General features: G+C 35.6%; 3 protein-coding genes across 7 annotated transcripts; 2 read left to right on the top strand and 1 right to left on the bottom strand.

The window, feature by feature from the left end:
* Positions 1-1,251: 1,251 nt before the first annotated feature.
* Positions 1,252-5,797, bottom strand: LOC131537182 (GTPase IMAP family member 8-like). 2 transcript variants are annotated; one of them, XM_058770473.1, is made up of 3 exons: positions 4,299-5,797; positions 2,986-3,744; positions 1,252-2,769 (listed from the first exon to the last, which is right to left on the bottom strand). In XM_058770473.1, the coding sequence occupies exons 1-3, from the start codon at positions 4,315-4,317 to the stop codon at positions 1,967-1,969; spliced, it is 1,581 nt and encodes a 526-aa protein (XP_058626456.1). In that variant the 5' UTR covers positions 4,318-5,797; the 3' UTR covers positions 1,252-1,966. The 2 variants fall into 2 exon arrangements, with proteins under 2 accessions (XP_058626456.1, XP_058626455.1); XM_058770472.1 differs by lacking the exon at positions 4,299-5,797 and having other exon boundaries at positions 2,986-4,232.
* Positions 5,798-12,502: 6,705 nt separating this feature from the next.
* Positions 12,503-24,374, top strand: LOC131537184 (gastrula zinc finger protein XlCGF26.1-like). 4 transcript variants are annotated; one of them, XM_058770476.1, is made up of 3 exons: positions 12,503-12,700; positions 13,314-13,463; positions 22,587-24,374. In XM_058770476.1, the coding sequence occupies exons 2-3, from the start codon at positions 13,379-13,381 to the stop codon at positions 24,107-24,109; spliced, it is 1,608 nt and encodes a 535-aa protein (XP_058626459.1). In that variant the 5' UTR covers positions 12,503-12,700; positions 13,314-13,378; the 3' UTR covers positions 24,110-24,374. The 4 variants fall into 4 exon arrangements, with proteins under 4 accessions (XP_058626459.1, XP_058626462.1, XP_058626460.1 ...); XM_058770477.1 differs by lacking the exon at positions 12,503-12,700 and adding an exon at positions 12,711-13,099; XM_058770478.1 differs by lacking the exon at positions 12,503-12,700 and adding an exon at positions 12,711-13,052.
* LOC131537216 (uncharacterized) lies at positions 15,186-21,881 on the top strand. The gene is made up of 2 exons (XM_058770522.1): positions 15,186-15,913; positions 17,959-21,881. Exons 1-2 carry the CDS (start codon positions 15,904-15,906, stop codon positions 18,852-18,854), a joined length of 906 nt encoding a protein of 301 aa, XP_058626505.1. The 5' UTR covers positions 15,186-15,903; the 3' UTR covers positions 18,855-21,881.
* Positions 24,375-26,916: the final 2,542 nt, after the last annotated feature.

Genomic DNA, 26,916 nt, shown 5'->3' on the forward strand with positions numbered 1-26,916 from the left:
CGAGAAAACAACTTTTGTTATGTCATGATCACAAGAAAATTAAGTCGTGATCACGAAAACAAGGAGGAAAAAAAAATAATGCATGGCTGCTTAGAACTTGTGTATAAATATGAATATTAATAGAGCACATTTATTTTAGGTTAATGCTACAGTATGGGATCCGAATTAAAATAAATCTTCATAAGTCTACATCCGAGACAGATGCAGTTATAGCCTGTAAACTGAAGGCTGTTAGACGTTTTAAAATGATCTGATGGATGACGCTGCTCCAATTCATTGATCAAGATTAAAGGGATGTCGCAGTCATAAACATGTTTTAATGACTCTCATAAAATTGTTTTAATAATTATGCATTAAATAATGAAGATACAAGTCAGATTAAGTTAAATATTATTGTACAAATAATAATGATTGCAGTTTCACATTTTGCATATGCATAAAAAGTGAATTATTTTTTACATGCAATGATAAAAAATAAAACCAAACAAGATTTGTAATGAAGAAAAAATAGACAAATAAGAATAAATTATGTCTCGAGCGTCACACAACCAAATCTTGCAGTCTGCAAGAATGCAGAGCAGATAGCAACACAAGTTATGTGAAGCACATGAAAGGTTTAAATAAGATAATAGTGACAACGAACATTATATGACATTTAAATTATTTTTGATGATTTGTCTGTCAGTCTGCCTATGCATTTCTGGCCCGCACTGGGCTGAATCTCCGCGATGTTCTCGTTGAGAATGCAATTTCTGAAATGTTATGATACGGAAAGCCTGAAACAGATCACAGCAGTACAGACCTACACAGTAGGCTATCAGGAAATATCTGAAAACACATCCCTTCCACAACCACAAAACCACAAGCAAATTAACTTCCTAAAAATAAATAAATTATACTATTTGACATTTAAACGTGCTTCTGTCTGGTCCTGGTGGTGGAAACTGCCCAAAAATGTTAAAATTAAGTCCGCAGAACGTATTCCTGCTTTTAAATCAGAATTGATCATTTTACCCTGATATACTGAACAAAATCATCATCATGCACCTTCGCAATGGACAATGCATTGTTTTATGGTTTATTCGCTTCTGTCATTCTCCCTTTTGTTTTCCTGTAACTTTCTCTTTAAGCAATCAGTTTTATTGGTGATCGTCTCATATGTGTTTGTACAAACCGTCAAACTACCACTGACATGAACTTTGAAGCTCAATAACTGTGAATCAAGTTTTTATTTTTCTGCACATTAGTAAATACATTGACTGATCACCTGCTTATCTCTAAAATGCTATACAGAAACGTGAATCACATGACACAGTGATCAAAATCGACAGACAAAAGAGCACAAAGAGTTTCTTTTTGAATTGAAAAACAAACATTATGCATGAAATAGCCAGCAGAACATCTGGTTACACAATCCTGCACACTAAAAATCTTGATTAAATGTAATTAAATGAACTTAAAGAAAAAGATCATTGATTTTTCTGTAGTTATAGTTCAGTAATGTTCTCTTGTTGAAGGAGGGACACTGATATTTCTGCTGACGGGCTTTAAAACGGTGTTAACCACACATAGTATGTCAGTGTACAGCTGTATGTGCATGTGTTCAAACAGTCAGTCATTTGTTGTTGATCTGATGAGCTTCAACATGATAAGACAAACACACATGTATGCATTATAATTGAACTCTGGTTTTAAAATTAGAAGCACACAATTCCCTAGAATATCATTATATGCTTAAACATTAAGATTTGTACTCATGGAAATTACTAAAGTAGTCAAACCTGTTTATTAGAAGGGGGTGACCCAATACTTTTGGCAATATAGTGTATATTCTGTCCCATTTTTTCTATGAAAAAAACACATTGTACCTCATTTTCCTTGTAAAGATATGGTAAAGATATAATATTTAAACAGAAAATTATGCAATAAAAGATTTTAAACAAAAGCAAGCTGTCAAAACCTGGTCTTACATGCCAGTTTTTTCTTTTGCTGCTGTTGCAGCTATTGCTTGTATTGCTCTTGTTGCTACTTCTGCTGGTCCTCTTTCATTTACTACTCCTTCTGCTATGACTGCTGTTACTGCTAATACCGTTCCTACCCCTCCTATTGCTGCGAGTGCTGTTTTTCCATAGCCTTTAGCTTTTTGTTTCAAAGCCTCCCATTCAATCTTTTTCTGAGCTTTTCTATACATTTCATTAGTGTAGTACGCTCCTCCATTCTTCTTCACCATTTTATCGATCTTCTTTAGCAATTCAGTAACCTGAGAGCGATTCCTCACGTCTTCATTATTGAATGAATGAAATCTGCCACCACAGCTGTCAATAAGTGGCTGTTGATCTTTATTTTCTTTGATATGCTCATCAAATGGTTTTCCATTCAATGCATCAGTGTGAGTGAACAGAATGATGGTGTAACGAGCAGCTTCTTTTCCAAAGTTGTCCAAAATCCATTGCAATGCATTCATCTCTACATCTGTGAATCTCACATCCAGTCTGATGACCAGCAGAAATGCATGAGGACCAGGAACAGACAATTCAATACACTTCTCAATCTCAGCCTTCAGTTGTTCTTCACACATTGATGTATCATATACTCCTGGAGTGTCGATGACTGAGATGTTTCTACTTTCCACTGCTGTTACGTGTTTTTCACAGTGTCTTGTAATAGAGCTAAACTGAGGCCCTTTCTCAAACTCATCTCTGCCCAGTATAGTGTTTCCTGATGAACTCTTTCCAGATCCAGTTGTACCCACCAGAACAATCCTGAGATCTGATAAAGTGAGAAGAATATATTTTGTAACTTAGACTTTACAGTAAATAATAATACTATGATTGAAAATAAAATGACAATATTACTTTTTACTTTGCTGAACATCAATTTCAATTTACATTAAGTATATTTTTGTAATATTATTTATACAAATATATTATATGTACCTTCTTACATGTATCAACGTAATCAAACCACAAAAGGTTTCTTACTTACCGACTAAGGTTTTTTTTCCCATTTCCGTCATATTCTGAATTTCAATCTGATTCCTTAAATCTTCCTGGACAGCAGCATACTTCTCATTGTGATATTTCATTCTGTCTTGTTGTTTTAGTATCTTTTCTCGTTCCTCTTTCTGCTTTAGTCTGTCTTCCTGATTCTTCAGGTAGATCTCATTGCTGTAGTTTTGTCCTCCATTGTTCTGCACCATTTCATCAATGCTCTTCTGGAGCTTTGTGATCTGGTAGGGATCGCATTCACTTTTACTGTTTATCACATGAAATCTTCTCTCAAAACAGTTCAACAGATCCTTAATATCTTCACTTTCAGTAATTTGAATCCATTTTATTTTAGAAATTTTTTCGCGTCCAATAAAAAGCATCATGGTGAACTTCAAAGCTTCTTCTCCAAAGTTCTCCTGAATTTGCTCCACAATGTTCCTCTGCTCCTCTCTGAAGGTCACCAGGTTGATGACGAGCAGGAACACGTGAGGACCAGGATCGGAGAGATACAGACTCTTCATCATCTGCTTCTTCATCTCTTCATTGGTCAGATGAGTGTTGAAGAATCCTGGAGTGTCGATGATGGATATGTTTCTGTCTTCTACTCTTCCTCTCTGTTTCTCACTCTCCGTGGTTCTGCTCTCTTTAAATGCCTCTCGACCCAGTATTGCATTTGCTGTTGAGCTTTTTCCAGCTCCACATACTCCCAGCAGCACAATCCTCAGATCCTGTGAATGAAGTGCTTCAGCAGGCTCTGTAAAACAAACATTGGCAACTTTATTATCTGAAACCATTGTGTGACTGCTATGTAAGATATTTAATAATTTACTGAAATATATTGCCACTGTAAGCTCCCTGCATGCAATTGTCTGATGTCTGGAGCAGCGAACTACCCCATTCATGTTTCTATTGTTCTCACTCTTTCAGGTATGAGACATAATCCTCATTCTTTTATCATTACTCTTTTGTTTTTATTCAGCCATTATTAGACTATTGTGGCATTACATGGCTTGCCAATCCACACCACTTTGATACCAATATACCCCTGTCAACAATTTGATCTCACAATGGTCTCACCATGAGCTCCCAGGATACTCGTGATTTGGTCACAATGAGACAGTATTGAATGGAAGTTCCCAGAAGTACTATGAAAGGCAAATCCTTTAAGCTCTAGCAGACAACAAAATCTAGCTATTACTAACCTTTAACAAGATTAACAATCTGAGTTCAACACTTTTTAGAATTCACACAGTAAATGAAAATAAATAAATAAAAATAATAATTTAAGTCAGGAAGATTTTGACTGACCTTTATATGTTGATTCCATTATAGCTGAATGTAGTTTAACTGACAGCGTCTGCCTGACTGTAACTGAAAGCCAGTGTCTTAAAATACTTGAGCACAACAGTTTGATCTGTAGCCAAGCAGGGGCGGATCTCCACCCGTAATTGTTTGGTGATCCGATTCTCCGTCCGCTCGCTCCACTTTCATCATGGATATAGATGAAAGAGCTCAGGGCCGCTGCTGGCCAAATGGGTGCGCTAAGCAGAATTGTATTGTTGTGCCCCCCTCCCTCACATATTATGGAAGTAAAAAAAAATAGAACTTTAATAAAATATAAACGTAATTAAATAGTATAATTTACAAATTACAATTGTAGCTCTTGACAGTTACCTATGGCTGTTATTTTATTAATACAGTTGTCCGATTGATTTTATAGTCTCAAGCATTCAGAAGTCACGCAAAAGTATTTTGATGGTTTTGGCATTTTGGCATTGGTTTTAAGGTTTTGATGTCCACATGTTTTTTGTTGAAGAAATTATATCGGCTGTGTCATCTATACCAAAAGGTGGCCAAAAATGAAAGATTAAGTGGATATTTGAATTAAATGTTTGGTCAATAGCCCATTAAACAAGGACTTGATCGTCCTTTAAGTGTAACAGCAGCGATGACCAGGCCTTTGGCTCCCTTTGCAGGCATTTGTAATAACATGTAATGTACATAAATTAATTATTTTGTATTACGTTATGTATTTTAACAGTGTTATTCAATTAAACCATATAATTATTAATTAACCAATCATTATTGCCTCATTGTTTTTATATAATGCATTTTAAGTCATTTTAAAGGCTGTTGTTGGCTTAGGTCTGTTTTTATAACCACAAAAAAATATTATCTTAATAGCTACTTCTTTGTAAACTATTATTTGAAGTAACAAAACCATGGTTAATTTGTGGTTACAAGAACCACGATTTTTGGTTTTATTTGTAGTAAAACCATGGCTAATTTTCGTAAGGGAACATGGAAACTCAGAGAGAATATTAGATGCGTTGGTGGTGGTGAAGACATTAAAACGTTGTTAAAGTCAACAGCCAAAAAAGTTTCACAGGATTATGATGAATGTACCTCAGAGTGATGCACGGGCTTCATCTTTTTTTTATTTTTTATTTTCTCGGCGCCGGATTGCTGATGTCTTTTCACAGATAAAGTTGTCCATCAATTATGATCATTTGCGTTCAGCCATAAACATGGGTGCGAGTGGTCGCGGATGTATATGCACATGTTAATATTAATATAGAACAAAAGTTTTTGTTGTTGTTGTTTTTTTTGAGCAACTGGGATGGTGCCCTACATAAACTGTGTACTCTGCGTATATAGGGAGCGGCGATACTGAAAGAACTGAACGAATAATATACATGGGTTTTACACTTACACATTCAGTATAATTACAGTACAGTACCAGTACATTAGATGATGGAAATTTCACTATTCTATATGTACAGTACAGTAAACTGCAGCACATGTTGTACATGTGTGACTGTCAAATTTTATGTGTTGCTAGTTGGTTGCTAGAATATTCTGGGTGGTTGCTAGGCTCTTGCTATGCAGTTGCAAAGGGGGTTTACAGACATTCCCACCTCTGGTAATAACAGAAAATCATTTGCCATGATGGATATTGAAATGTTGTTTTTCATTTTAAACAGTATAGATACTTAATGGTAATGCAATATTTGTGAACACAACTGTGCATGTCAAACAAACTCAAACAAAAACTCCAACCTTTCTTCTCTCTTTTTTAAGTTCACTTTACTAGCATGATTTCTTTAGACATACGCTGTTTATAATTAAAATTATACGCTGAGTTAGGCACAATAATTTCTAACTGACAGTTATTGCACTGTATTTTGATTATAGTTGTTTTGTTTCCATACCATGTGATTTCTGACATAAGGTTGTCATTCTGTCTAACGTCTCATATTGTGTTTCATGAAAGAAAGAAAGAACATGAAGCTAAGTAAATCAACTTTTTTATAAATACATTTGTTGTTACAGAACATGACGGACATACAGTAGGTGGACAACCAAAATGCCTGAACCAAATTACCACCACGTGTACCGCCGCCGCAGGGCCGCTGCCTTAACTTAAAAATAATCTGCCAATGGGGTAAGAAAAATAATCTTACGTCAAACAGAAAACAAGATTATTTTTCTTACCCCATTGGCAGATTATTTTGCTTGTTTCAAGCAAAAACTCACTTAATTTTGACGTTTTTTTCTGAAAACAAGACAATAATTTTTACTTCTCTAGAAAATCCTTCTTGATTTAAGAATTTTTAGATATTTTGGCTGGAAACAAGATTAAAAATCTAAGTAAGAAAAGCATTTTTGCAGTGTAATTAGCTTATTTCAATTCATCCATTAACAAATTGCCAGCAAAACATTTACAAAGCTATCAAAAGGGCAGTCGTGGCCTAATGGTTAGAGAGTTGGACTTGTAAGCCGAAGTCTCAGGTCCGGCAGGGATTGTAGGTGGGGGGAGTGAATGTCCAGCGCTCTCTCCACCTCAATACCACGACTGAGGTGAGACCCTTGAGCAAGGCACCGAGCCCCCAACTGCTCCCCGGGCACCACAGCATTGGCTGCCCACTGCTCCAGGTGGGTGTGTGTGTGTGTGTGTGTGTGTGTTCACTTCTCACTGCTGTGTGTGTGCACTTGGATGGGTTAAATGCAGAGCACAAATTCCAAGTATGGGACACCATACTTGGCCACACTTCACGTCCTTTCCTTTCCTTTCCTTTCCTTTAAAACCACTCATGTACATATAATATGTGATTAAAATCCCAAACTTTCATAAATAAGAGCTCAAATCTATAGCTAGCTTATCTCTTACAGTTAGCCTCTATAGTTAGCTCACGGTTGTGATGCTAACGGACTTTTTTTTCCGATGACACTGAACCATTTCTGTAAAGTAATATTCAACAGAAGCGTGTCAATTACATGTAAGAAAGTGTCAGGAACAGTTGTATGTATTATTTGTGTAATTTTAAGGACTAAACTTACCTGAAAGCAGTAAAAACAACAGTGAGAGACAGAGATTTTTTGCTACTTGTCAGCTGAATTGCCGCCCCGTTTCCACTCAACTCCAGTTTAAATGCACCTCGAATGTTCAATGCGTGCGCCCATCAAACACGTGAAAATTACGCAGCGTTTAAATAAATAGTACATAAAATTAGAAACTTGTCCTGAAACTTGATAACATATTAAGTTGATAGTAGGCCTAAACTGAATGAGAATATAGGGTATACTATTCTATTCTAATATAATGTAATATAATAATAGCTTTAAAAATGGTAAACGTAGTGTAGAAACAAAATGCATTGCTGCATTGCAAAAACACATTGATTAAAAATACATCATATGAGGCAAGAATATAATTTCACAAATAGCCTGTAAACACACACGCAACATGAGCATTATGTTCTATATATATATTTTCCAAATATATTTCTTCAATGAACATATACACAAAGATATACAATTATACTGTTGAAACAACTACTATTACTACTATAAATAACTATTCATACAACTGTACATCACTATATATAATTATTTACAACTTTTCAGTAATAAGATTCGGTCTGTGGCGTGCCATGAGTGATGGGAACCAGGTGGAGCAGGTGGAGCAGGTGGTGGCATCCAGTCAGCAAGCTCACAAACTAGAGCTTCTCGAAATTCTCTCTGGTTTTTTGCCCTCTTGTTCTGCAGTGCAGCCAGCTGCTGGTGGATAATGAATGAATTTACCACCGCAATGTCCAAAAAGCGGTAGAAAAAAGTGTGGTACCACTTTCTAGTTTTCCGCAGCACTGCGTAATACCCAATGAGGGCATCGGATACATTAAATCCACCCATGTTGCTGTGTGTAAAGCAAACATAACAATAATCAATACATAAAATAGCTATTAACATTTCTGCATTTCCAGCAAATCTGCAATTCCAGAATTTATTTTGACTCAATTATTGTACTCTAACACTGCAGCAGGAATGGGAACAGTTTTTTTGTGAGGAGATCCCTAAACAGCATTGGGCTAGTGTAGAAATTATCTACGTATAGCTTATAGCCTGACCCCAAGACTTTGTCATCTACCAGAGCCATCATTGAGTCTCTTGCATCCATCACGAAGCTGGTCATATAATGGCTTTAGTTTGCAGAGGCGATCATAGGCAGGTGTACCTTTTTTCTTCAAGTTTTCAGCATCCACTTTTGGATCACTCAGGTGAAGTGCTGAAGAGATAGCATTGAATTTTCTGCATGACGTGACTGATGCTGGGAAGCTGATACTATAAATCCTGGAGCCATTCCAATAGTCTGTCACTGCCGGTAGCTTTACCAGACCCATGTAGATGACAATTGCGATGAAGGAGGACAAGTCCTTCTGACATATGTCTTGCCTTGGTCTCCTAGTGTTATCCAGGTGCTCAGTGTAGGCATTTGAATTTTGTATTATGGTCTGGCAAACAGACGATGAAAAGAACAGTTGAAATAACTCCAGAGGACTGTAGGATTCTGTTGAAATAATTTGAGGCCCGGGATTTCGAGCAGGTCTAAACAATGGTTCACGTGGTGAAATGTCTGGCTCATCTGGTGTATGCCATCTATCTTCAGTGCCAGATGAAACAGACTGGATCCGTCTTCCTCGCCCTCTGTCTGTCCCTCTCTTGGTGCTTCTTCCTCTTCCTCTCTCACTGCTTCTCTCTTTCTCTCGTCCTTTCCCTGTTTCAGTGCTTCTCCGTCTGGTTCTGACTCTCCCTCTGTCTCCGAAATTACTAGAAGGAGCAGCTGAAGTAAGTGATTCTGATGATGATGGTTGGCATGTTTGTTCAGCAGTCCAGTCCTCATAAGAAGCATCATCTTGACACCTATTGTAATATGCAAAAATATGCATATATAAACATAATACATATTGGCATATAATATGCAAAAACTATAGCAGTGCATTTCAAGACAATAAATATAATACATCTTAGATATCTCTACTAATCATCTGAAAAATGATTGGGAAAATGAATTGGATATTCAGGGTTCCGAGGAGGACTGGGCAAAATGTCTTAAAAATATATACACCTGCTCTATTAATGCCAGACACCAGCTTATTCAGTACAAGGTGTTACATAGATTACATTACTCAAGGGTCAAACTGAACACTTTTTATTCTACTATTTCCCCTCTCTGCAATAAGTGCGAATCTGCGGAGGGCTCTCTTGGTCATCTTTTTTGGGCATGCCTAAAACTCTGTGAATTCTGGTCAGAAGTCTTTAAATTTCTCTCTGATGCTTATGCATGTGAGCTTCCTTTAGATCCTGCGACTGCTGTTCTTGGCTGGTCAGCTTCCTTGCAGCGTCTTAGCCATGCTTTTCGACTGCCTATACAGTATGGTATGATGATTGCAAAAAAATTTATTCTTTGCGTGTGGAAGAAAAAGTCGAAGCCACTATTTTGAATTTGGTTGTCAGAACTCTCCTCCACTCTGCATGTGGAAAGACTTAGATATAGTATTTCTGGAAATATAGATCTGTTTGATGCCTCTTGGAGGCCTCTCTTCAACCACCTGTTAAAAACTTCTAATAATGTTGATACTATTTGAAATTTAATTTTCTATTGTGATTGCTGTCTTCTTTAACGTCCGTGTCAATCTTAATATGCTCAGGTTTTTTCTCTCTAAAATTCATTTTAATATTTGACTTTTTCTTTTCCTCAATTATTTGTCAAAACTAGTGACTATGTTGACACTGTTGCAAATCTGTTTGCTCTCTGTTACTATGGTCATTTTCCTTAAGTAACGTCCTTGTGAGGTAAAAAGGCCTAGGTTGTTACCTATTATTATTATTATTATTATTATTGTTATTTTTATTATTTTATAATTGTTATTACAATATTATTTCGCCTCGTCTATGATGTCATATTGTGCAAAAAGTGGCTTTGATCCCCCTTTGCCTTTACTTGGTGATGTGGTTATCTGCAAAATTGAATCTGATTGAAGGAGGTTTGTTGTTTTTTGTTTTTGTTTTTTTCCTGACTGTTTATGTAGTTGGGTTATGTCCTGTCTTGTGATTGTACTGTTTATGTGTCTGAAAATTCAAAAATACCATAATAAACATAATATACAAAAAATAAATATATATAATACATCATGTGACATTTATATGCTGTTCCATAACATAGATTAGTATTGACTGTACATGAAATGTATAAACTTAGCAAAAAATAAATAAATAAAATAAAATAAGTAAATAAACTAAATATAATACATAATTACACGTCACATTTACACACTGCTCTCTAACATACTGCATATTAGTAAAGATGGTATAAATGTATGAACTTACTGATCTAGTGAGGTATCTGACAATTCTGCTTCTGGAAAAAGCATGTCTGGTTCGTCATCGCTGGACTCCTCCCGCTCTTCATCGCTTGATTTGCAAAGCTCATCTACAACTTCTAAAAGTGTATAAAATGTATTTTTCTGCCTCTTTGTATCCATGTCATGATCATAAAGTGTGGAGTGTCGAAGTGCAAATAAAATATGACTAATTTTTGCATAAGATTTGTCAGAGTGTAAAGTTCTCCCATGTCTATTCCATTTAGGATTTGACAAATTTGACAAATCGTGCGGAAAACTCTGTCGGTGGTCAGGAAATGATCCCTCATCTTCTAATTGCCTAATAATTTCTGAATGGAACGTACAGCATACATAATGTTATGTCAGAGGAATGTCTTTAAACGTTAAACAACTAAATACCATACCTTCTGGTCTCTTCTTTTTAAAGAATGTGAAAAGTTGCTTTTGAACTGGTCTCTTGGCCATTTTGAAAAGCGCGAAAAATGTCGTAATAAGTGAGCTTGTGCGCAGCTCGTTACAATACTGCGTTCTGATTGGTCAATCGCCATTGTTTATTGTTTAATATTTATTATGTATATATGAATACACACCCATGTATGTATATATTTAAGAAAAATGTGTTATGTTTATATATTAAATATATTTATATATCATATAAATTATATTAATATAAATATATACATGTAAATATTTTCAATATATATACTGTATGTGTGTGTCTTTATATACACATAATAAATATTCACAGTACACACAGATATATTATATAAACAAAAACTTTTATTTTGGATGAGATTACCGTAATCTAGATTAATCTATGCCCAGCACTAATATATATATATATATATATATATATATATATATATATATATATAATATGTATCTCACAGGTGCGGTCGAACAATTTATTAATTAAATTATTACATTTTGATTGGATATAAACAGTTAGGACCGAGAAATGTCGATTAAAAACTATTGCGAAATGTTATGCGACTAAAACGTAGTTTTTTCCTCTCATGATAAGTCATGATGTTGATAGGTTTATGTATCGCACCTATTATTTTTAATTGAAGGAGACATAGATGTGTATCTTTAGCAAAGCAGCGCTTCTGGAACGTGCAGCTGGTATAAACACAAGCATTGATTAGAGTGGCCGCAATCAGTTTTTCAAATGGCTTAAAAAATAACAACTCAAGTGAGCGTTTTTTTTTTTTTGCGATATATGGGAGCTTTTGCTAAATTGACATGTTTTATTAGGCGTATTTTCAATTCGCAATTTTAATTTGAAGACACTCTGACACAGAAGAGATGTAGAGCGAGTAATAATGAGAGAAGAGATAAACTAGCGGCTGTGCTGATTGAAGACAAACAGATATGAGGAGTACTTAAAAACAAAAACAAAGAGAAAACAGAGCAGAGAGGACAGCTAACCAACCCGAGTCACAAAATAATATCAAAGATCATTTGTGTTCTTTCAGTTTACAGATCTAAGATGTTTTTGTGTTAAGCGTTGATCCATAATTTATTAAACAATGTTAAATCAATGCAAAATAATTGAATGCAGAGTTTTCCTCTGACTCGACAATTGTAGCCACAGTTTAAGTAGTTTATAAAAGTTTAAACAGTGTAATAAAAGATACTTCACAGGATAATCAAAAATGTATTCTATAATGTTACATTATATAATACACAAGATGTATACCAAATGTTTGATTTTTGCAAAGGATAATCAACAGTTTATTAAATGATATTAAATCAATGTGAAATAATTCAAGGCAATGGCTTCATGGTTTCTTAACATGGTTTCTGCACTCAAACATGGCAGCATCTTACTCTTTGATTTATATTTATTACCAACACTTCACTTGTCAAAATGTATTTTTAAATATATCTGACCACAAATTAAACCCTGAATACCTCTGAAATATGTTAGTTATTTATATGTTTTCTGCACATGAAACAAGACTTTTATTTTGGCTTGGTGATCTGACGTCATAAGAGTGCGCTGCCTGCTGTGTCTGAAGAAAGGTTGGTGTTTTTAAGCGTTTAAAGTGTTTACATCTATAAAACCGTTCAGGCAGTGTTGTAGTTTTACAAGCGATGTAAAATTAATTGTTCATTGTAACGTTGCAGTGTTTCATTTTTTGCGAGTAAAGCGTATCTGCACATGATTAACAAACATGGTGCTTTTCACTTCGCTTCCTTGCCTACATCGTGAATCAGTTTGTAGTAAACACGAATTCAGTCGCTGTGATGAGAGAAAAGGAGCGTTTTGAAACTACACGTAAATTGAATCAATGATTCAGTGATTCGATTCGCTCGAATCACCACCGCACGCGAGAGAAAGCGTGAATGCAACGAAAACAACAAACACAAACGTGTAATAACTAACTTCAAAAGTTTTCATAAAAGTGGAACCTATTCAATGTAATCTACAAATCAATAAATACCAAATATACAACACAAATACTTAAAAACCCTTCTGTATAGTTAGTTTTGTTTTGTTTTAAGAGCATTAACTATTACTTTGACTGATTCCCTTAGTAGTGCACTGACTACTGATCTAGGGAGCTGACTGAGACACACTGAGAGTTAGTTTGGATTTATTTTTCTTTCTGTTAATTATTCTTATCTTAAACAGATTGTGCAAACACAGAAAAACTCCTGCTGAAGTAGCTGAGATCCACGTGAGACACTATTATAAAGATGGCGTTTATTAAAGAGGAGAGTGAAGATATAAAGATTGAAGAAGTATTCAGTCTGAAACAAGAAGATACTGAGGAACAAACAGGTTGGTTTTCATTATGAAAGCTGAACTCACTCATTTGAGTTATTAAAATGTCTAAACATCTACAGAAATTGAAGAACGTCATATGACTCTGCTGAGTTTTATTTGACAATTGAATACAAATTATATTGTGTAACATTAAACAACATCTCAATTAAACAACAACAAAGTAAACCATTCATTTATAGCGCTTATTTTTTGTAAAGAAGTCATCAATGAGTCATCAATTTTTGCCAACTTAATGCACTCAAAACAATATTGAGTATGAAAAAAAATTCATAGTGCAAAATCATGAGATTTTTTCAGTTTGCTTTTTTGTATAACTTTCCACAACATCTATTGTTTCAAAGTAGCCTTACAGTGTCTACATTATATTTGAGTGATCTGTTATCTATGGCTATTAATGTTCATTGTCTCTGTTTAAATACCATCACTACCAAACTATATGATTTGTATAAAATTTGTAATTTCACAGTCACCTTCGATAATTATATTTCCGCCACTGAATAAAAAATAAAAAAAGGTTATTGCGACTTTTTATCTCACAATTCTGACTTTTTTTTCTCAGAATTGCGTGATATAAACTCGCAATTGTGAGTTATAAAGTCAGAATTGTGAGACACAAACTCGACGAATTGTGAGTTTATATCATGCAATTCGGACTTTATAACTTGCAATTGCGAGTTTATATCACGCAATTCTGAGAAAAAAAAGTCAGAATTGCGAGGGAAAAAGTCAGAATTGTGAGATAAAAAGTCGCAATAACCTTTTTTTTTATTATTATTCAGTGGCGGAAATGGGCTTCCATAGTTATCAGAGGTGACTGTGTGAAATTACAAATTTTTATACAAATCATATAGTTTGGTAGTGATGGTATTTAAACAGAGACAATGAACATTATTAAAACAGGGACTGCATTTTAAGAAGAATTTTTCATTTTTGTATGTTGGTTCAGGGTTGGCATTATATAAAGTCCTTGCAGGGGTTGGTGTCATCTCTGCTTAGGTGTTTGGTCATCTCAGATCTGGATCCAGATTAGAGCTGGCGTCATCTCTAGAAGCCCATCCAGAGCTGGAAACAGAAAAGCAGATTGAGAATAATTAGCAGAGCTGCTGTTCATAATATTTCAAGAAAAAGATATAAAAAGTTATAACTGGAGTATGGGATTATGAGATTTGGATATTGGCTAAAGAGATGTGTCTCTGGATTTAAACAGAGAGAGTGTGTGTCTGAACCCTGAACGTTATAAGGCTATTCCAGAGTTTGGGAACTAAAAGTGAAAAAGCTCTACCTCCTTTAGTGGACTTTGCTATCCTAGATACTACCAAGAAGAGTCCAGAGTTTTGTGATGTTTTATAGCGTGATAGTTAGGTATGTAGGAGCTAAATCATTTAGGGCCTTATAAGTAACAGGGTTGCCAACTTCAGAAAAGGAAAAGAAGGGAAAATCCTGGTTCTTTATAGAAAAATAAGGGACATATCGTGGCTGTTGGGCGAAAAATTTATATATTTCCGTATTTTGTCAATTTTATTTTTTCATAAATCATTACTATTGGTTACCTTTTATATATCTCTTTGGGTTTTGTGAATATTTAACAATGAAAGCATTAAAATGACCTTTTGAACAAATGTCAAAACTCCATTGGATCCTTAAGCTGTCAGTAAAAGCTTGTAACGCCACCCAGCCATCTTGAAATGAAGTGCCGCCAGCTAAAGGTAAGCAGCGATCTTTCTTTTCAGGTTTAACAAGTTCGTTTTTAAAGAGTTTTAAAATCGTCCCTAGGTGGTTGCAAACTCTGTTCAAATTATGCAGTCTACCTGTTTAACAAAATTTAGCTCTGATGTCAGCATTGTAATTAAAGATGAAATAGTTTGCTGAGAAGACTACGCTAGTCAACATTTGAAGTAGATCAAAATCATCAAAGTTTGCCCTAAAACCAAAATGTGTTCTTGTCTTAGGACAACTTTGATTAACTTTTTTGATCCACTTCAAATGTTGACTACCGTTGTGTAAGTGTGCGATGTGACAAGAAAATTATCATGGAAAAAGATAAAAAAATAAACCATATCATTACTATTTTTCTATTTTGTAATATCAATGTTGTATAGTACAGATTACAGGACGGTTTATCTAGATAAACAAACAATTTATTTTTTCAACATGACGTTTCTTTAACCTATTCAATTCAATTCAATATTGCTTTATTGGCATGACTGTAAAAAATACAATATTGCCAAAGCTTGAAATATATTTTGGTCAAACTAAGTTTATATAACTGCTGTTTTCTTTATACATTAGCAGTGTCTGTGGAGAAAATGTGTGCGATGGTCAGTATGTCACAAGGTAGTTATAATTTAGATGGAGGAATGGAGAGAGCAACACGGAGGGAAAAAAAGAAAGAATGAGGAAATGACACTAGAGAGTGTAGTGAGAGGAATTTGAAATGGAAGCAGGTACAGTGAACAATGTGTTAATGATTCAGGAGATTTACAGGAATTGATATTTATGGAGTGAAAACAGAATCAAATCCTCCCACAAATGCACGCGAGAGATCCACACTCGCGCACACAATCTACAAATGCACGCAATCTACAAATGCATGCAAGAGATCCACACTCGCGCACACAATCTACAAATGCACGCGAGAGATCTTTGCTCACAGAATGACCCTCAAATACTGTATCTGTACCCGTTATTTCATGCACAACAAATCGCGAGTCCTTTGCATTAGTGTTCTGCCTTAAGAATTTACATTTACATTTATGCATTTAGCAGACGCTTTTATCCAAAGCAACTTACATTGCATTCAAGTTACAGTTTTTACATTTTTATCAGCTCTTGCTTTCCCTGGGAATCGAACCCATGATCTTGGCGTTGCTAGCGCCATGCTCTACTATTTGAGCTACAGGAAAGGAATGTCATAGAAATAATAAGGAATGTCTATAAATACACCCTTTTGTATTTGTGGATTCTTTTGAGACTGTCATTCCGTGGCCTTAACTCACAAATACAAATACGCAGAAGCCTATCTGTACAGTTTACCTATTGAATGAAGTAGGCGGTCAGACATGTGTAGTTCAATGGCGATCCACTTCAAGGACCCTGATTTAAAAAAAATATATATATTTCAACGTTATTGTGACCAATATTTGGACCAATATTTTTTTTTCTCTCTTCTTCATTGGGTATACGTGTATCTTCGTCGTCTTTTCCTTATGTTCACAAATTGTAAAATTGTATTATCCTTTGCGTTTGTGAAATGCAGTGAGCTGTACGCTGCAAGTATCACGTTTCCGTAGTGCCGTGGTCTGCATTCATTGTGGCAATACAGTGTTGCTTTTAGTCACAGGAGTTCGAGTCCAAGGTCTGGTCATATTTTCTCTCCTTTTCGTTCGTTGTGTATTAGTCTATGTCTTTTAAATGTTGGAGAAACTACCCTTTCTGCGAATAACAGGAAATGCTTTATTTATGGTGATTTATTAATCGATGAACTGGTGTAAGCTGTATCAACTGAACTGAGCAGTTACATTTACTCTGCTTTGTCATTATCCTAACATGCATGCACGTAGCCTATATAAGCAATATGAAGATGACGATGTTCCAATCATTTTATTTTTGCGCAAACAGGCAGTTCATATGGGAAATCAGATTTAATCAACAATAAAAACCAACGTACAGCCACTGCTGAGTTCAGTTGATACAGCTTACACCAGTTCACTGGTTAATAAATCACTATGAATAAAGAATTTCCTGTTATTCGTGTTATTTGCAGAAAGGGTAGTTTCTCCAACATTTCAAAGACATAGACTAATACACAACAAACGAAAAGGAGAGAAAATATGACCAGACCTCTGAAAAGCAACACTGTATTGCTGCAATGATTGTACAATTTGTGCATATAAGACGAAGATACACGTGTACCCAATGAAAACAAAATAAAAAATCTAAATATCACATGATGAAAGTCCAAATATTGGTCACAATGTTGAAAAAAACAAATCTGGGTCCTTGAAGTGGATCGCCGTTCAGATCGACATTCTACTACACATGTCTGACCGCCTACTTCATAAATTCCATAGGTAAAGTGTACAGCATTTGTGAGTTAAGGCCGCGGAATGACAGTCTCAAAAGAATCCGCTAATACAAAAGTGTGTGTTTATGGACATTCTTAAGGCAGAACACTCTCGATTTGTTGAGCATGAAATAACGGGTACAGATACAGTATTTGAGGATCATTCTGTGAGCAAAGAAACAATTAATGCACTTGCCTTTGCCTGGATTGCCGTGTGCACACGTGTGGATCTCTCCCGTGCATTTGTGGATTGTGTGCGCGAGTGTGGATCTCTCGCGTGCATTTGTGGGATACTGTGATACTGTTTGTGATACTGTTTTCACTCCATAGATATTTTTATGTGTAATTAGTGATAAATGGATGAATTTCACAGCAGTAGTACATATATTTACATACACACTGTTTTTTTGTTGTATTTTTTTTAAGATTCCTGTGATGACACTGAGGATGATACAGTTGGAGGACGAAAGAGAAAAAATGGACGCAGTTGGAAGAAGTGTGTTAATAAAAGGAGAAGAATGAGGGGACAAACGTATGTTGGGATGAGAGGGAACGAAGAAGTTAACATGGAGTCCCGGGTGATGGGACCAAGATGTCAGTCTGCTGGATGTGTAAAGTCCTCCAAACATCACTGCAGTACAATTGGAGAAGCAGACAGGGAGAACATTTTTAAATGTTTTTGGGAGAACATGAACTGGGAGGAGAAAAAAATTTATGTGCGTGGTTTGGTGGATGTCGTCCCAGTAAAGAGGAAAAGGGGGCGTGACAATTCAAGAAGGTTATCTACTCTTATTTACTTTTTAAAAGTTGATGGACAGAGAAAAAGGGTGTGTAAAAGTTTCTTTTTGTCAACACTTGGATTAGGGGAATGGTCTGCTCTTAGCTGGGTGCAAGATGCAGGAAATACACAGCAGAATGCAGCACCACACCTCAGACGTGAGGATCGTGAGTTCATGAAGAGTTTTCTGCAGGAACTCCCGAAGGTGACTTCCTGCAACTGTAGGTCATCAGCATCAAAACAGTACCTGGAGCCTGGCTTTCAGTCCATGACTGGCCTGTATAAAGTCTACCATCGTGCTGCTGAGGAAAAGCTGCTGAGACCCTTCTCAAGACAGGTGTTCTCAGAAGAATTTAAGCAGCAGAACCTGGGACTTCACCATCCAAAGAAGGAGCAGTGCAATACATGCTGTTCCTTCAAGACTGGTAACTTGCCAGATAATAAGTGGCAGGTCCACTTTCTTAAAGAGGAAGAGGCCTGCATGGTAAATGTGCAGGACAAAAATGACACCAGTGTCAAGACCGAAATTAAAAGTGAATGGTGAAAAAGGATTCTGATTGGTCTTAAAGACCACATTCTCAAATAAAAAAAAAAACCAGTTTGTCCAAAAAGAATGATTAATTTCTCAACTTAGATTTTGCTATCTGTGTGGTCTAGGTGGTCATACAGCATATGACTGTGTATATGAGACAAAGTACTTTCTGTTTGGCTTTCATATGGAATTATTTTTTTGATGCCTAACATACGGGACGATTTTGTATTATACGGAATGGTTGGCAACCCTAGTAAGTTCTAACATTTTGTAATCGACATGTAACTTAATAGGTTGCCAGTGTAAAGATGATCAAATTAAGGTGAAATGATCACATTCTCAACCTGACAACAACTCTAGAAGCTACATTTTGGACTTATTGTAGCTTGTGTATTGAAGATGCAGGACAACCACCTAGCAGTGCATTACAATAGTCCAGTCTATAGGTCATGAACACAAGAACTAGCTGTTCTGCTTCAAAAAGCAGATAACATGTTCTGCATCATGGAAATGTTTCTAAGGTGGAAGAAGGCTGTTTTTGTAATATGTGACAGTCAAGTTATTGACTTGACTTGAGCATCCTTCTAGATGCAAATTGTTTTCTAAAAGCTTCTGTGTGGCCCAATAAGTAATGTATATATTTTTTCTCATCCCAATTCAATGTAAGAAAATTATTGTTTATCCAATTTTTAACATCTGCAACACAGTTAATTTAGATCATTTAGAAATGTATCTGGTCTCGATGAAAAATGAGAGCTGAATATTATCAGTATAAAAATGGAACCTAAAAACCAACATAAAACTAGCTATATAAAAGGGCTCCATTTATAATAGAATACTATTTGAAGTTTTCCTGTTGTTGTTTTTTTTCCTCTTTATTATTTTTCTGTTGTAAAACGGGATATTGGAGGTGAATATTGGTTTGGGAAAATTAATGATTATTAACTTTTCCCGCCAAACAGAATTTTTCAGATTTCTGTTTTTTCACTGTTATATGCTAGGGGGCGCTATTGCGCATCTCCTGAATAAGTCTTGATTGTGCTGATCAGAAGAACAGACCAGGAAGAAACGAGCGATTTCATATGCAAGCATATGCATATGAAAAATAATACGATCATCAACACTAACCACGTATAAATGAAAACTGCCTAATGTTACAGAGTGAAATGTCAATCCAGGAAGTGGTAAAGGCCTATGCAAGATATGGGAGTACTGATAGAAGCCATCTACTGCATCTTTGCTTTCATAATATTACTGAATATAATCCAGATGTAGTATTTGCTCAAAATGTTATTTTTTTATGACGCCTACATTCAAGTGTTGATAAAAAACAATGCTTGAAGCTAGAATAAAACAGATTTTGTTTTGTTTTGTTTGAAAGTAGAGGGTCTGATTTTTATTTCGATGTATTGCATGTTCAGATATTCATACAACAAAATATTCGGGGGGCAATGAAATTTTAGTGAAAATCTGCAAAAATGCTGGCGGTGGCTGGTGTCTGGCAACTTTTTTCAAAAATGCTGGCAGGGAAAGAGTTAAACAGACTGCAAAATGTGGCCAGTTTTTTTTTTTTTTTCCCCTAACCATTCCAAACCAAGTCTAACCATTACACTAAGTGAGGTATGGTGGAGTGCAATCAAGTCACAAAGGCTGTAATTATATAAATAAAAAGTTTGATGCACTGCTTGTTTCAGAGTGAAGTGTGTTACTGTGTTCATTTACACAGAAGTTGTTCCATGTGTAAATGATCCAGTGTTTTCAGTGTCACAGAGTGCCTTGTTAGCCGTAAATACTGCAGCACACAAGCTCCAACTCTGAATGTGCTGTGAGTTTGAGATGTTTATACCCATGCATTTGAAAAAAATAAAAAACATTTCTACCCCGGGGCTGCAAACCCAGGGTACAGTTACACAATAACAATATGCTAAAAATCAAATTTTCACAATTCACATTTTTGTAGTGTACACAGAGACTGTGTACAACAGCATTGTTTTCAAAACCAATTTTCAAAGGTTTGCTTTTTCAGGCACCCAAAATGCAGTTGTTATGTAAAGGAACTGCCAAAATGCATAAAAAGCTTTTCGTTTTTAGTTGAAAATGGTGTCTGGTAATTGCACCTTCAGTTAGGGCCTCAGCCATGCAGAGTTTAGCTTCAACCCTAACAAATCAAGTCTTTAACGCTTATTTGAAAACGTGATATGTATGTTGGAGTAGGGTTGGGACTAAACTTTGCAGTGCAGAGGCCCTGAGTTTTGCACCCCTGATCTACCCAAATGTATAATGAGCGTCATGTGTATGTTATCAACAAAAGAAAAGCTTTAAGGCCTCCCTGTGGTTTTTCACTAGAAATAATTTTTGTGTGATTTAATGTTTGGAAGCAAAGAAATAAGGCAGCCACATATTAAAAATGTAATTCTACATTTAGATATGATCACATTTCTTCTAGTATATAGTATATATTTTAGAAATAGATACTATTTGTGACCCTGGACCACAAAACCAGTCATAAGGGTCAATTTTCTGAGACTGAGATTCATACATCATCTAGAAGCTTTCCATTGATTTATGGTTTGTTAGGATAGGACAGTATTTGGCCGAGATACAACTATTTTAAAATCTATTGCGAAAATCGCCTTTAAAGTTGTGAAGTTCTTAGCAATGCATATTACTAATCAAAAATGAAGTTTCGATATATTTACAGTAGGAAATTACAAAATATATTCACGGAACATGATCTTAACTTAATATTGTAATGATTTTTTGGCATCAAAAGAAAAATTGATCATTTTGACCCATACAATATATTTTTGGCTATTGCTACAAATATACCAGTGCTACTTATGACTAGTTTTGCGCTCCAGGGTCAAATTTAGTAAGCACTTAAGCTGTAGTTGGTTCAAAATCTAGTGGCTTATTTATTGACACTGCAGCATTTCTAAGGTGGAATAAGGCTTTTGTACCAAGGACGAACAAAACACAACACCCAATTTCTTAACTGTGAAAGATCTGCATAATTAGCATGTTATGTTAAAATATTTTTGGTTCAATAAATAATGCTTCTGTTTTAGCAGAATTTAACAGGAGAAAATTACTAGCTACCCCATTTATATAATTAATACACACTGCTAATTTATAGTTGTGAAGTTTTGTCAGGTCATGAGGAACTATAGAACAGAGTATCATTGTCATAACAGTGAAATCTAATGTTTCTTTGGGAATCTCAGAATCATATAGAATGAGAAATAAAGGACCTAATATTGAGCCCTGTGGTACTCCATACTTTGAGACGTCTTTTCATTTGCACAGACAAAGTGCCAACAGTCAGATAGATAGGAGCTAAACCGTGCTAATGCTTGTCCACAAATGCTAATATACATAATTCACAGGCTATCTGAGAGAATATTGTGGTCTGTGGTTGAGAGAGATAAGTTTAATAAGTTATCCATGTTACAGTGGAATTTAAAACCTGACCGGTATAGTTCACAAATACAACAAAATTAAACATTATTTAAAAGGACAAGTTTTTTCTAATATTTTGCAGCGTCGAGCAACAAATGGCTCCATCAAACCTACCTTTAGTTTTCAAGTAATCTTTAAGACCTTGATTTAGGTGTGTTGGAACTAAACTCTGAAGGACTGTGACTATCCAGTATAAATATCAGATTTGGGCCATTGTTGCTGTCTGTCCCACTGTTGCTTTTAAACAGGGATCTTTCAACTTGTGTTTGTCTGTTTTCGCCCTAGACCTGATGGTGCTGAAAGAGGAGAGTGAAGTACTAGACGAAATGCAAGATAAAGATCACTATAAGAAACCTCATGATTTCATAACTGGACAAAAATCATTTAGTTGCTCACAGACTGAAAAGACTTCCTCAAGAAAAAGAGCTCAAAAGACAGGGACTAAAAGTCATTTCACCTGCCAGCATTGTAGTAAGAGTTTCAATCAACATGGAAACTTTAAAGTCCACATGAGAGTTCACACTGGAGAGAAGCCTTATACCTGTCAACAGTGTGGAAAGAGTTTCACTCAAAAAGCAACTCTTAAAAGCCACTTGAGTGTTCACACCAGAGAGAAGCCGTACACATGTGAACAATGTGGAAGCAGTTTCACTCAACAAGGAAGCTTTAATAGGCACATGATACTTCACACCGGAGAGAAGCCTTACACCTGCAAACTGTGTGGAAAGAGCTTCACTCAAAAAGTACACCTTAAAGTTCACATGACAAATCACACTGAAGGAAACTCTTTCACCTGCCATCCGTGTGGAAAAGGTTTTAACAGAAAAGAAGACCTTAAAGTCCACATGACAGTTCACACTGAAGGGAGCCCTTTTACCTGCCAACAGTGTGGAAAAACCTTTAACAAAAAAAGAAACCTTAATTCACACATGAAAATTCACACCGGAGAAAAGCCTTACTTATGCACTCAGTGTGGAATAAGCTTCAACCAAAGAGGAAACCTTAACAGGCATATGAAAACTCACACTGGAGAAAACCGTTTTACCTGCAAACATTGTGGAAAATGTTTTATTCGAAAAGGAAACCTTAATTATCACATGAGAATTCATACCGGAGAGAAGCCTTACACATGTCCTCAATGTGGAAAGAGTTTTACACATAAACAGACTTTTAAAGTCCACATTAGAATTCACACCGGAGACAAACCTTACATCTGCGAACTGTGTGGAAAGAGCTTCACTCAAAAAGGACACCTTAAAGTCCACATGACAAATCACACTGAAGGAAGCTCTTTCATCTGCCAACAATGTGGAAAAAGTTTTAACAGAAAAACAAACCTTAATTCCCACATGAAAATTCACACTGGAGAAAAGTCTTACACATGTCTTCAGTGTGGAAGGAGTTTTATGCATAAACAAACTCTTAAAATCCACATGAGAATTCACACTGGAGAAAAGCCTTTCACACGCCTTCAGCTTGAGAAGAGTTTCACATATCGAGACCTGAAATGTAATTTGCAAGCTCATTCTGGAAAGAAATTGCAGAGTTCTGAATGTGCAAAGAGATTTAGAAAAAGGAGACGTTTTAAAAATCACCTGCACATTCACTCTGGAGAAAGGACATTTAACTGTGGTCAGTGCAATAAAAAGTTTCTTTTGCCATCGCATTTACAGATACACCTGAAAAGTCATGCAGATGTGAGACCCTATTTTTGTTCTGTGTGTGGAAAGAGTTTCAAATGGCCCAGCAATTTAAAATGGCACCAGAAAATACATATCTGTAAAATGAAGACTGCATTCACACTGTAGCTGAATGTGGGCCAAATCTGAACATTTCGTAGTCGTTCTCATTGTTAAATTTGTTTTTCAAAGAGTCCAGTGTGTCTTCATTGGTTAATTGCTGTATTGATTGTATGTATTCAAAGACTTTGTAGTTGCAATGTTTTTGACTACTTGATGAAGACAGAATGGGTTGAAATGTGTTTTTTTCTAGTGTCAAAATAGAGTTTGAGAGTATCTTGACGATGTGCTCTCTTTTTGTTCTTTATTAAAGGGGTCATTACTTGAGAATCCACATTTCCTTTGATCTTTGGTTTTTGCATGCTTAATACATTCTACAAGTTTCATATTAGTGTATGATGCCCAGTTTTTTCTCTGTAATACTTAAAAGTTGGCAAGTGTGTTTCTTTAAAATACAAATCTTGTGTAAACTGTCTGTAATCAGAAACACATTTAAAAACTGGAATATAATTTAATTTCATTCACACGTTTCATAAACACATAATCCTTTCTGGATTACAATCCGCCATCAGCTGCTGTGAGAAAAGGCTATATATGATCTGCCACCAGCAGGATCTTCACATGCGATTAGGCTAGTAGCCAGGACAACTTCTTTATGTTTACAGACGTAATGACGCAGCAGCATGCTCGAATTTCCCGCAAAAACCTACCCGTACCACTCAAATGAGAAAACATTATTTTAAGATAACTGTTGTGAATCGGTCTAAAGTAAGGCGATAGTTTTGAACACTGGCTGGTTATGTACTTGCTCAAATATTGATTTCGGATAATTTTTAACCAAAAAAAGTTACAGACTGCAGCTTTAACAAAAATATTAAATATTGTTTTTACAATATGTTAGGGCCTAGAAGGTCCTGGCGGTTCCCCTCTGATAAACACATAATTTATCAATTATATTAATAATAATAATATCTTGAATTTACTTAAAACAATTGACTTGTTAAACATAAAACAAAAAAGTATAAGGAAACAAACAAATGTCATTCTATATGTATTATTCTACAGACATTCATCCCATTTTGTAAAAAACTGAAGTGGGTCTTCAAGGAAGAGTCCTTACGGTCACCACCACCCATCCTCTCTGGTGCACATTTTAAGTATGACATGTAATATTTTTGTGCGTGTTGTTGTATATGTTGAGATGACAGTGTCTAAAGAGAAAAATCAAAACATAGTTTAGATCTTGGGAACACAATTTAAGATATTTTTTTATGAAATCCGAGAGCTTTCTGACCCTCCATAGAAAGTAACGCAACTACCACGATCAAGATCTAGAAAGGTACCAAGAACATCGACAAAATAGTCCATGTGACATCAGTGGTTCACCCGTAATTTTATGAAGCTACGAGAATGCATTTTGTGTGCAAAAAATTACTTTATTCATCAATTCTTCTCCCCCGAGTAACTCATCTGCCTCCATTATTGCATGCGTTGTGGTACTCTCCATGACTGATGTGAAATTTGGACTACTTCACGAAATTTACATTTGGATAAGCACAACCCAAATAATAAAAAAAAGTCCATATGAGTTGTTTATTTTTTACTTACCACAGATGATCTGGCATAGAAAAATGAAAAAAAAAAAATGGCAGCTTCCCACATTTTGCTTTTCATCTGACATCACAGCATTTGAGAGAGTTCTGAAAAACAATGATATTTTATCATATTTAATGAAACATTTAGACATTTAAATTATTTGTATTTAAGACATTTGATCAGAGCTGCATACAAAATATGCATATTACAACATGCCTGTGCCCTATTTATTAGTTATACAACATGACATGGTCACTAACAGGTTTCTGTTTGTGATCATGGGTTACGAGTTTTTGCGATGCATAACATTTGGTCAGTCTTTCCCTTCGCTAAGGGAGTTCCAAACACTTATAATGAGACAGTAATGCCCTACACCAGGGGTGTCAAACTCAGTTCCTGGAGGGCCGCAGCCCTGCAGAGTTTGACACCCCTGCCCTACACCCTTCAAAGAACACACTTGCCCTTCGAAGGGAGTAGGGCATAGGGATGCTCACTTCCGTTTGGAATTCGCCCACCGACTTAACTTAACTGTGCTCTTTTGTCGTCTCTTTCAAAGGCCGTACTCTTTCTGTGAGCCGTTACACCGACTAGTCTCGTGCAATGATAATGACCATGGTCAAACAGGAGAAAATAACTTTTATAACTTATAATTTTTGAATATGAAATTAATATTTTATATTTTTCTCTCTGAAAATCACCATAGCAACTGTAAAAGCACAAACCAGCACTGAAGTGGCAAAAGTAGGCCTTTTGACACAGATGTCAAAACATTTTCTAACCCTCGCATTAAAACTCAAACTTTGGCTTTCCCCATTCCCCAGGCATTGACACAAATGTTTAATAACCAAAATTGTTTACAAGGTAGATGTAAACTAAATTTTAATAGGTCAGTAAAGCCCTTATTAAATTATATATTATTGTGTTTCGGTAGTGACAAATCTGGGCAGAGGAAAAATATTCCAAAATGTTATGAAATTAATATGAGAATTAACTGCACAATTAGTAGAAATTTGTACTTTAGTTATTATACAATTTGCATACATTCAAAATTTGTAAAAAACAAACATTTTTTGTTACTGTAGAGCAGTCAAATTTGTATGCAGCACAGGTTAATCTTAACAAGCCACTTAACCATAACCAAACTGGAGCAGTTCTTGGGCACTGTCTTGTACATGTCCTTGTTTGGACTGCCAGCAACACGCATGTTTTGGTGCCCTGAAAGCAGAATTTCTCAAGTAGCAGATACTGTCTCTAAATAAGATGGGAAGACATCAAGAGAT

This window comes from Onychostoma macrolepis, chromosome 03, assembly GCF_012432095.1.
Source record: "Onychostoma macrolepis isolate SWU-2019 chromosome 03, ASM1243209v1, whole genome shotgun sequence".
Lineage (NCBI taxonomy): Eukaryota > Metazoa > Chordata > Actinopteri > Cypriniformes > Cyprinidae > Onychostoma > Onychostoma macrolepis.

Bases quoted from the DNA above. Each gene is read 5' to 3' on its own strand.
- LOC131537182 (XM_058770472.1), bottom strand. From the start codon at position 3,892: ATGAATGGGGTAGTTCGCTGCTCCAGACATCAGACAATTGCATGCAGG. The intron at 2,770-2,985 runs GTAAGTAAGAAA...TCACTTTATCAG, and splicing joins GGGAAAAAAAACCTTAGTCG to ATCTCAGGATTGTTCTGGTG.
- LOC131537184 (XM_058770476.1), top strand. From the start codon at position 13,379: ATGGCGTTTATTAAAGAGGAGAGTGAAGATATAAAGATTGAAGAAGTA. The intron at 13,464-22,586 runs GTTGGTTTTCAT...TTTTCGCCCTAG, and splicing joins AGATACTGAGGAACAAACAG to ACCTGATGGTGCTGAAAGAG.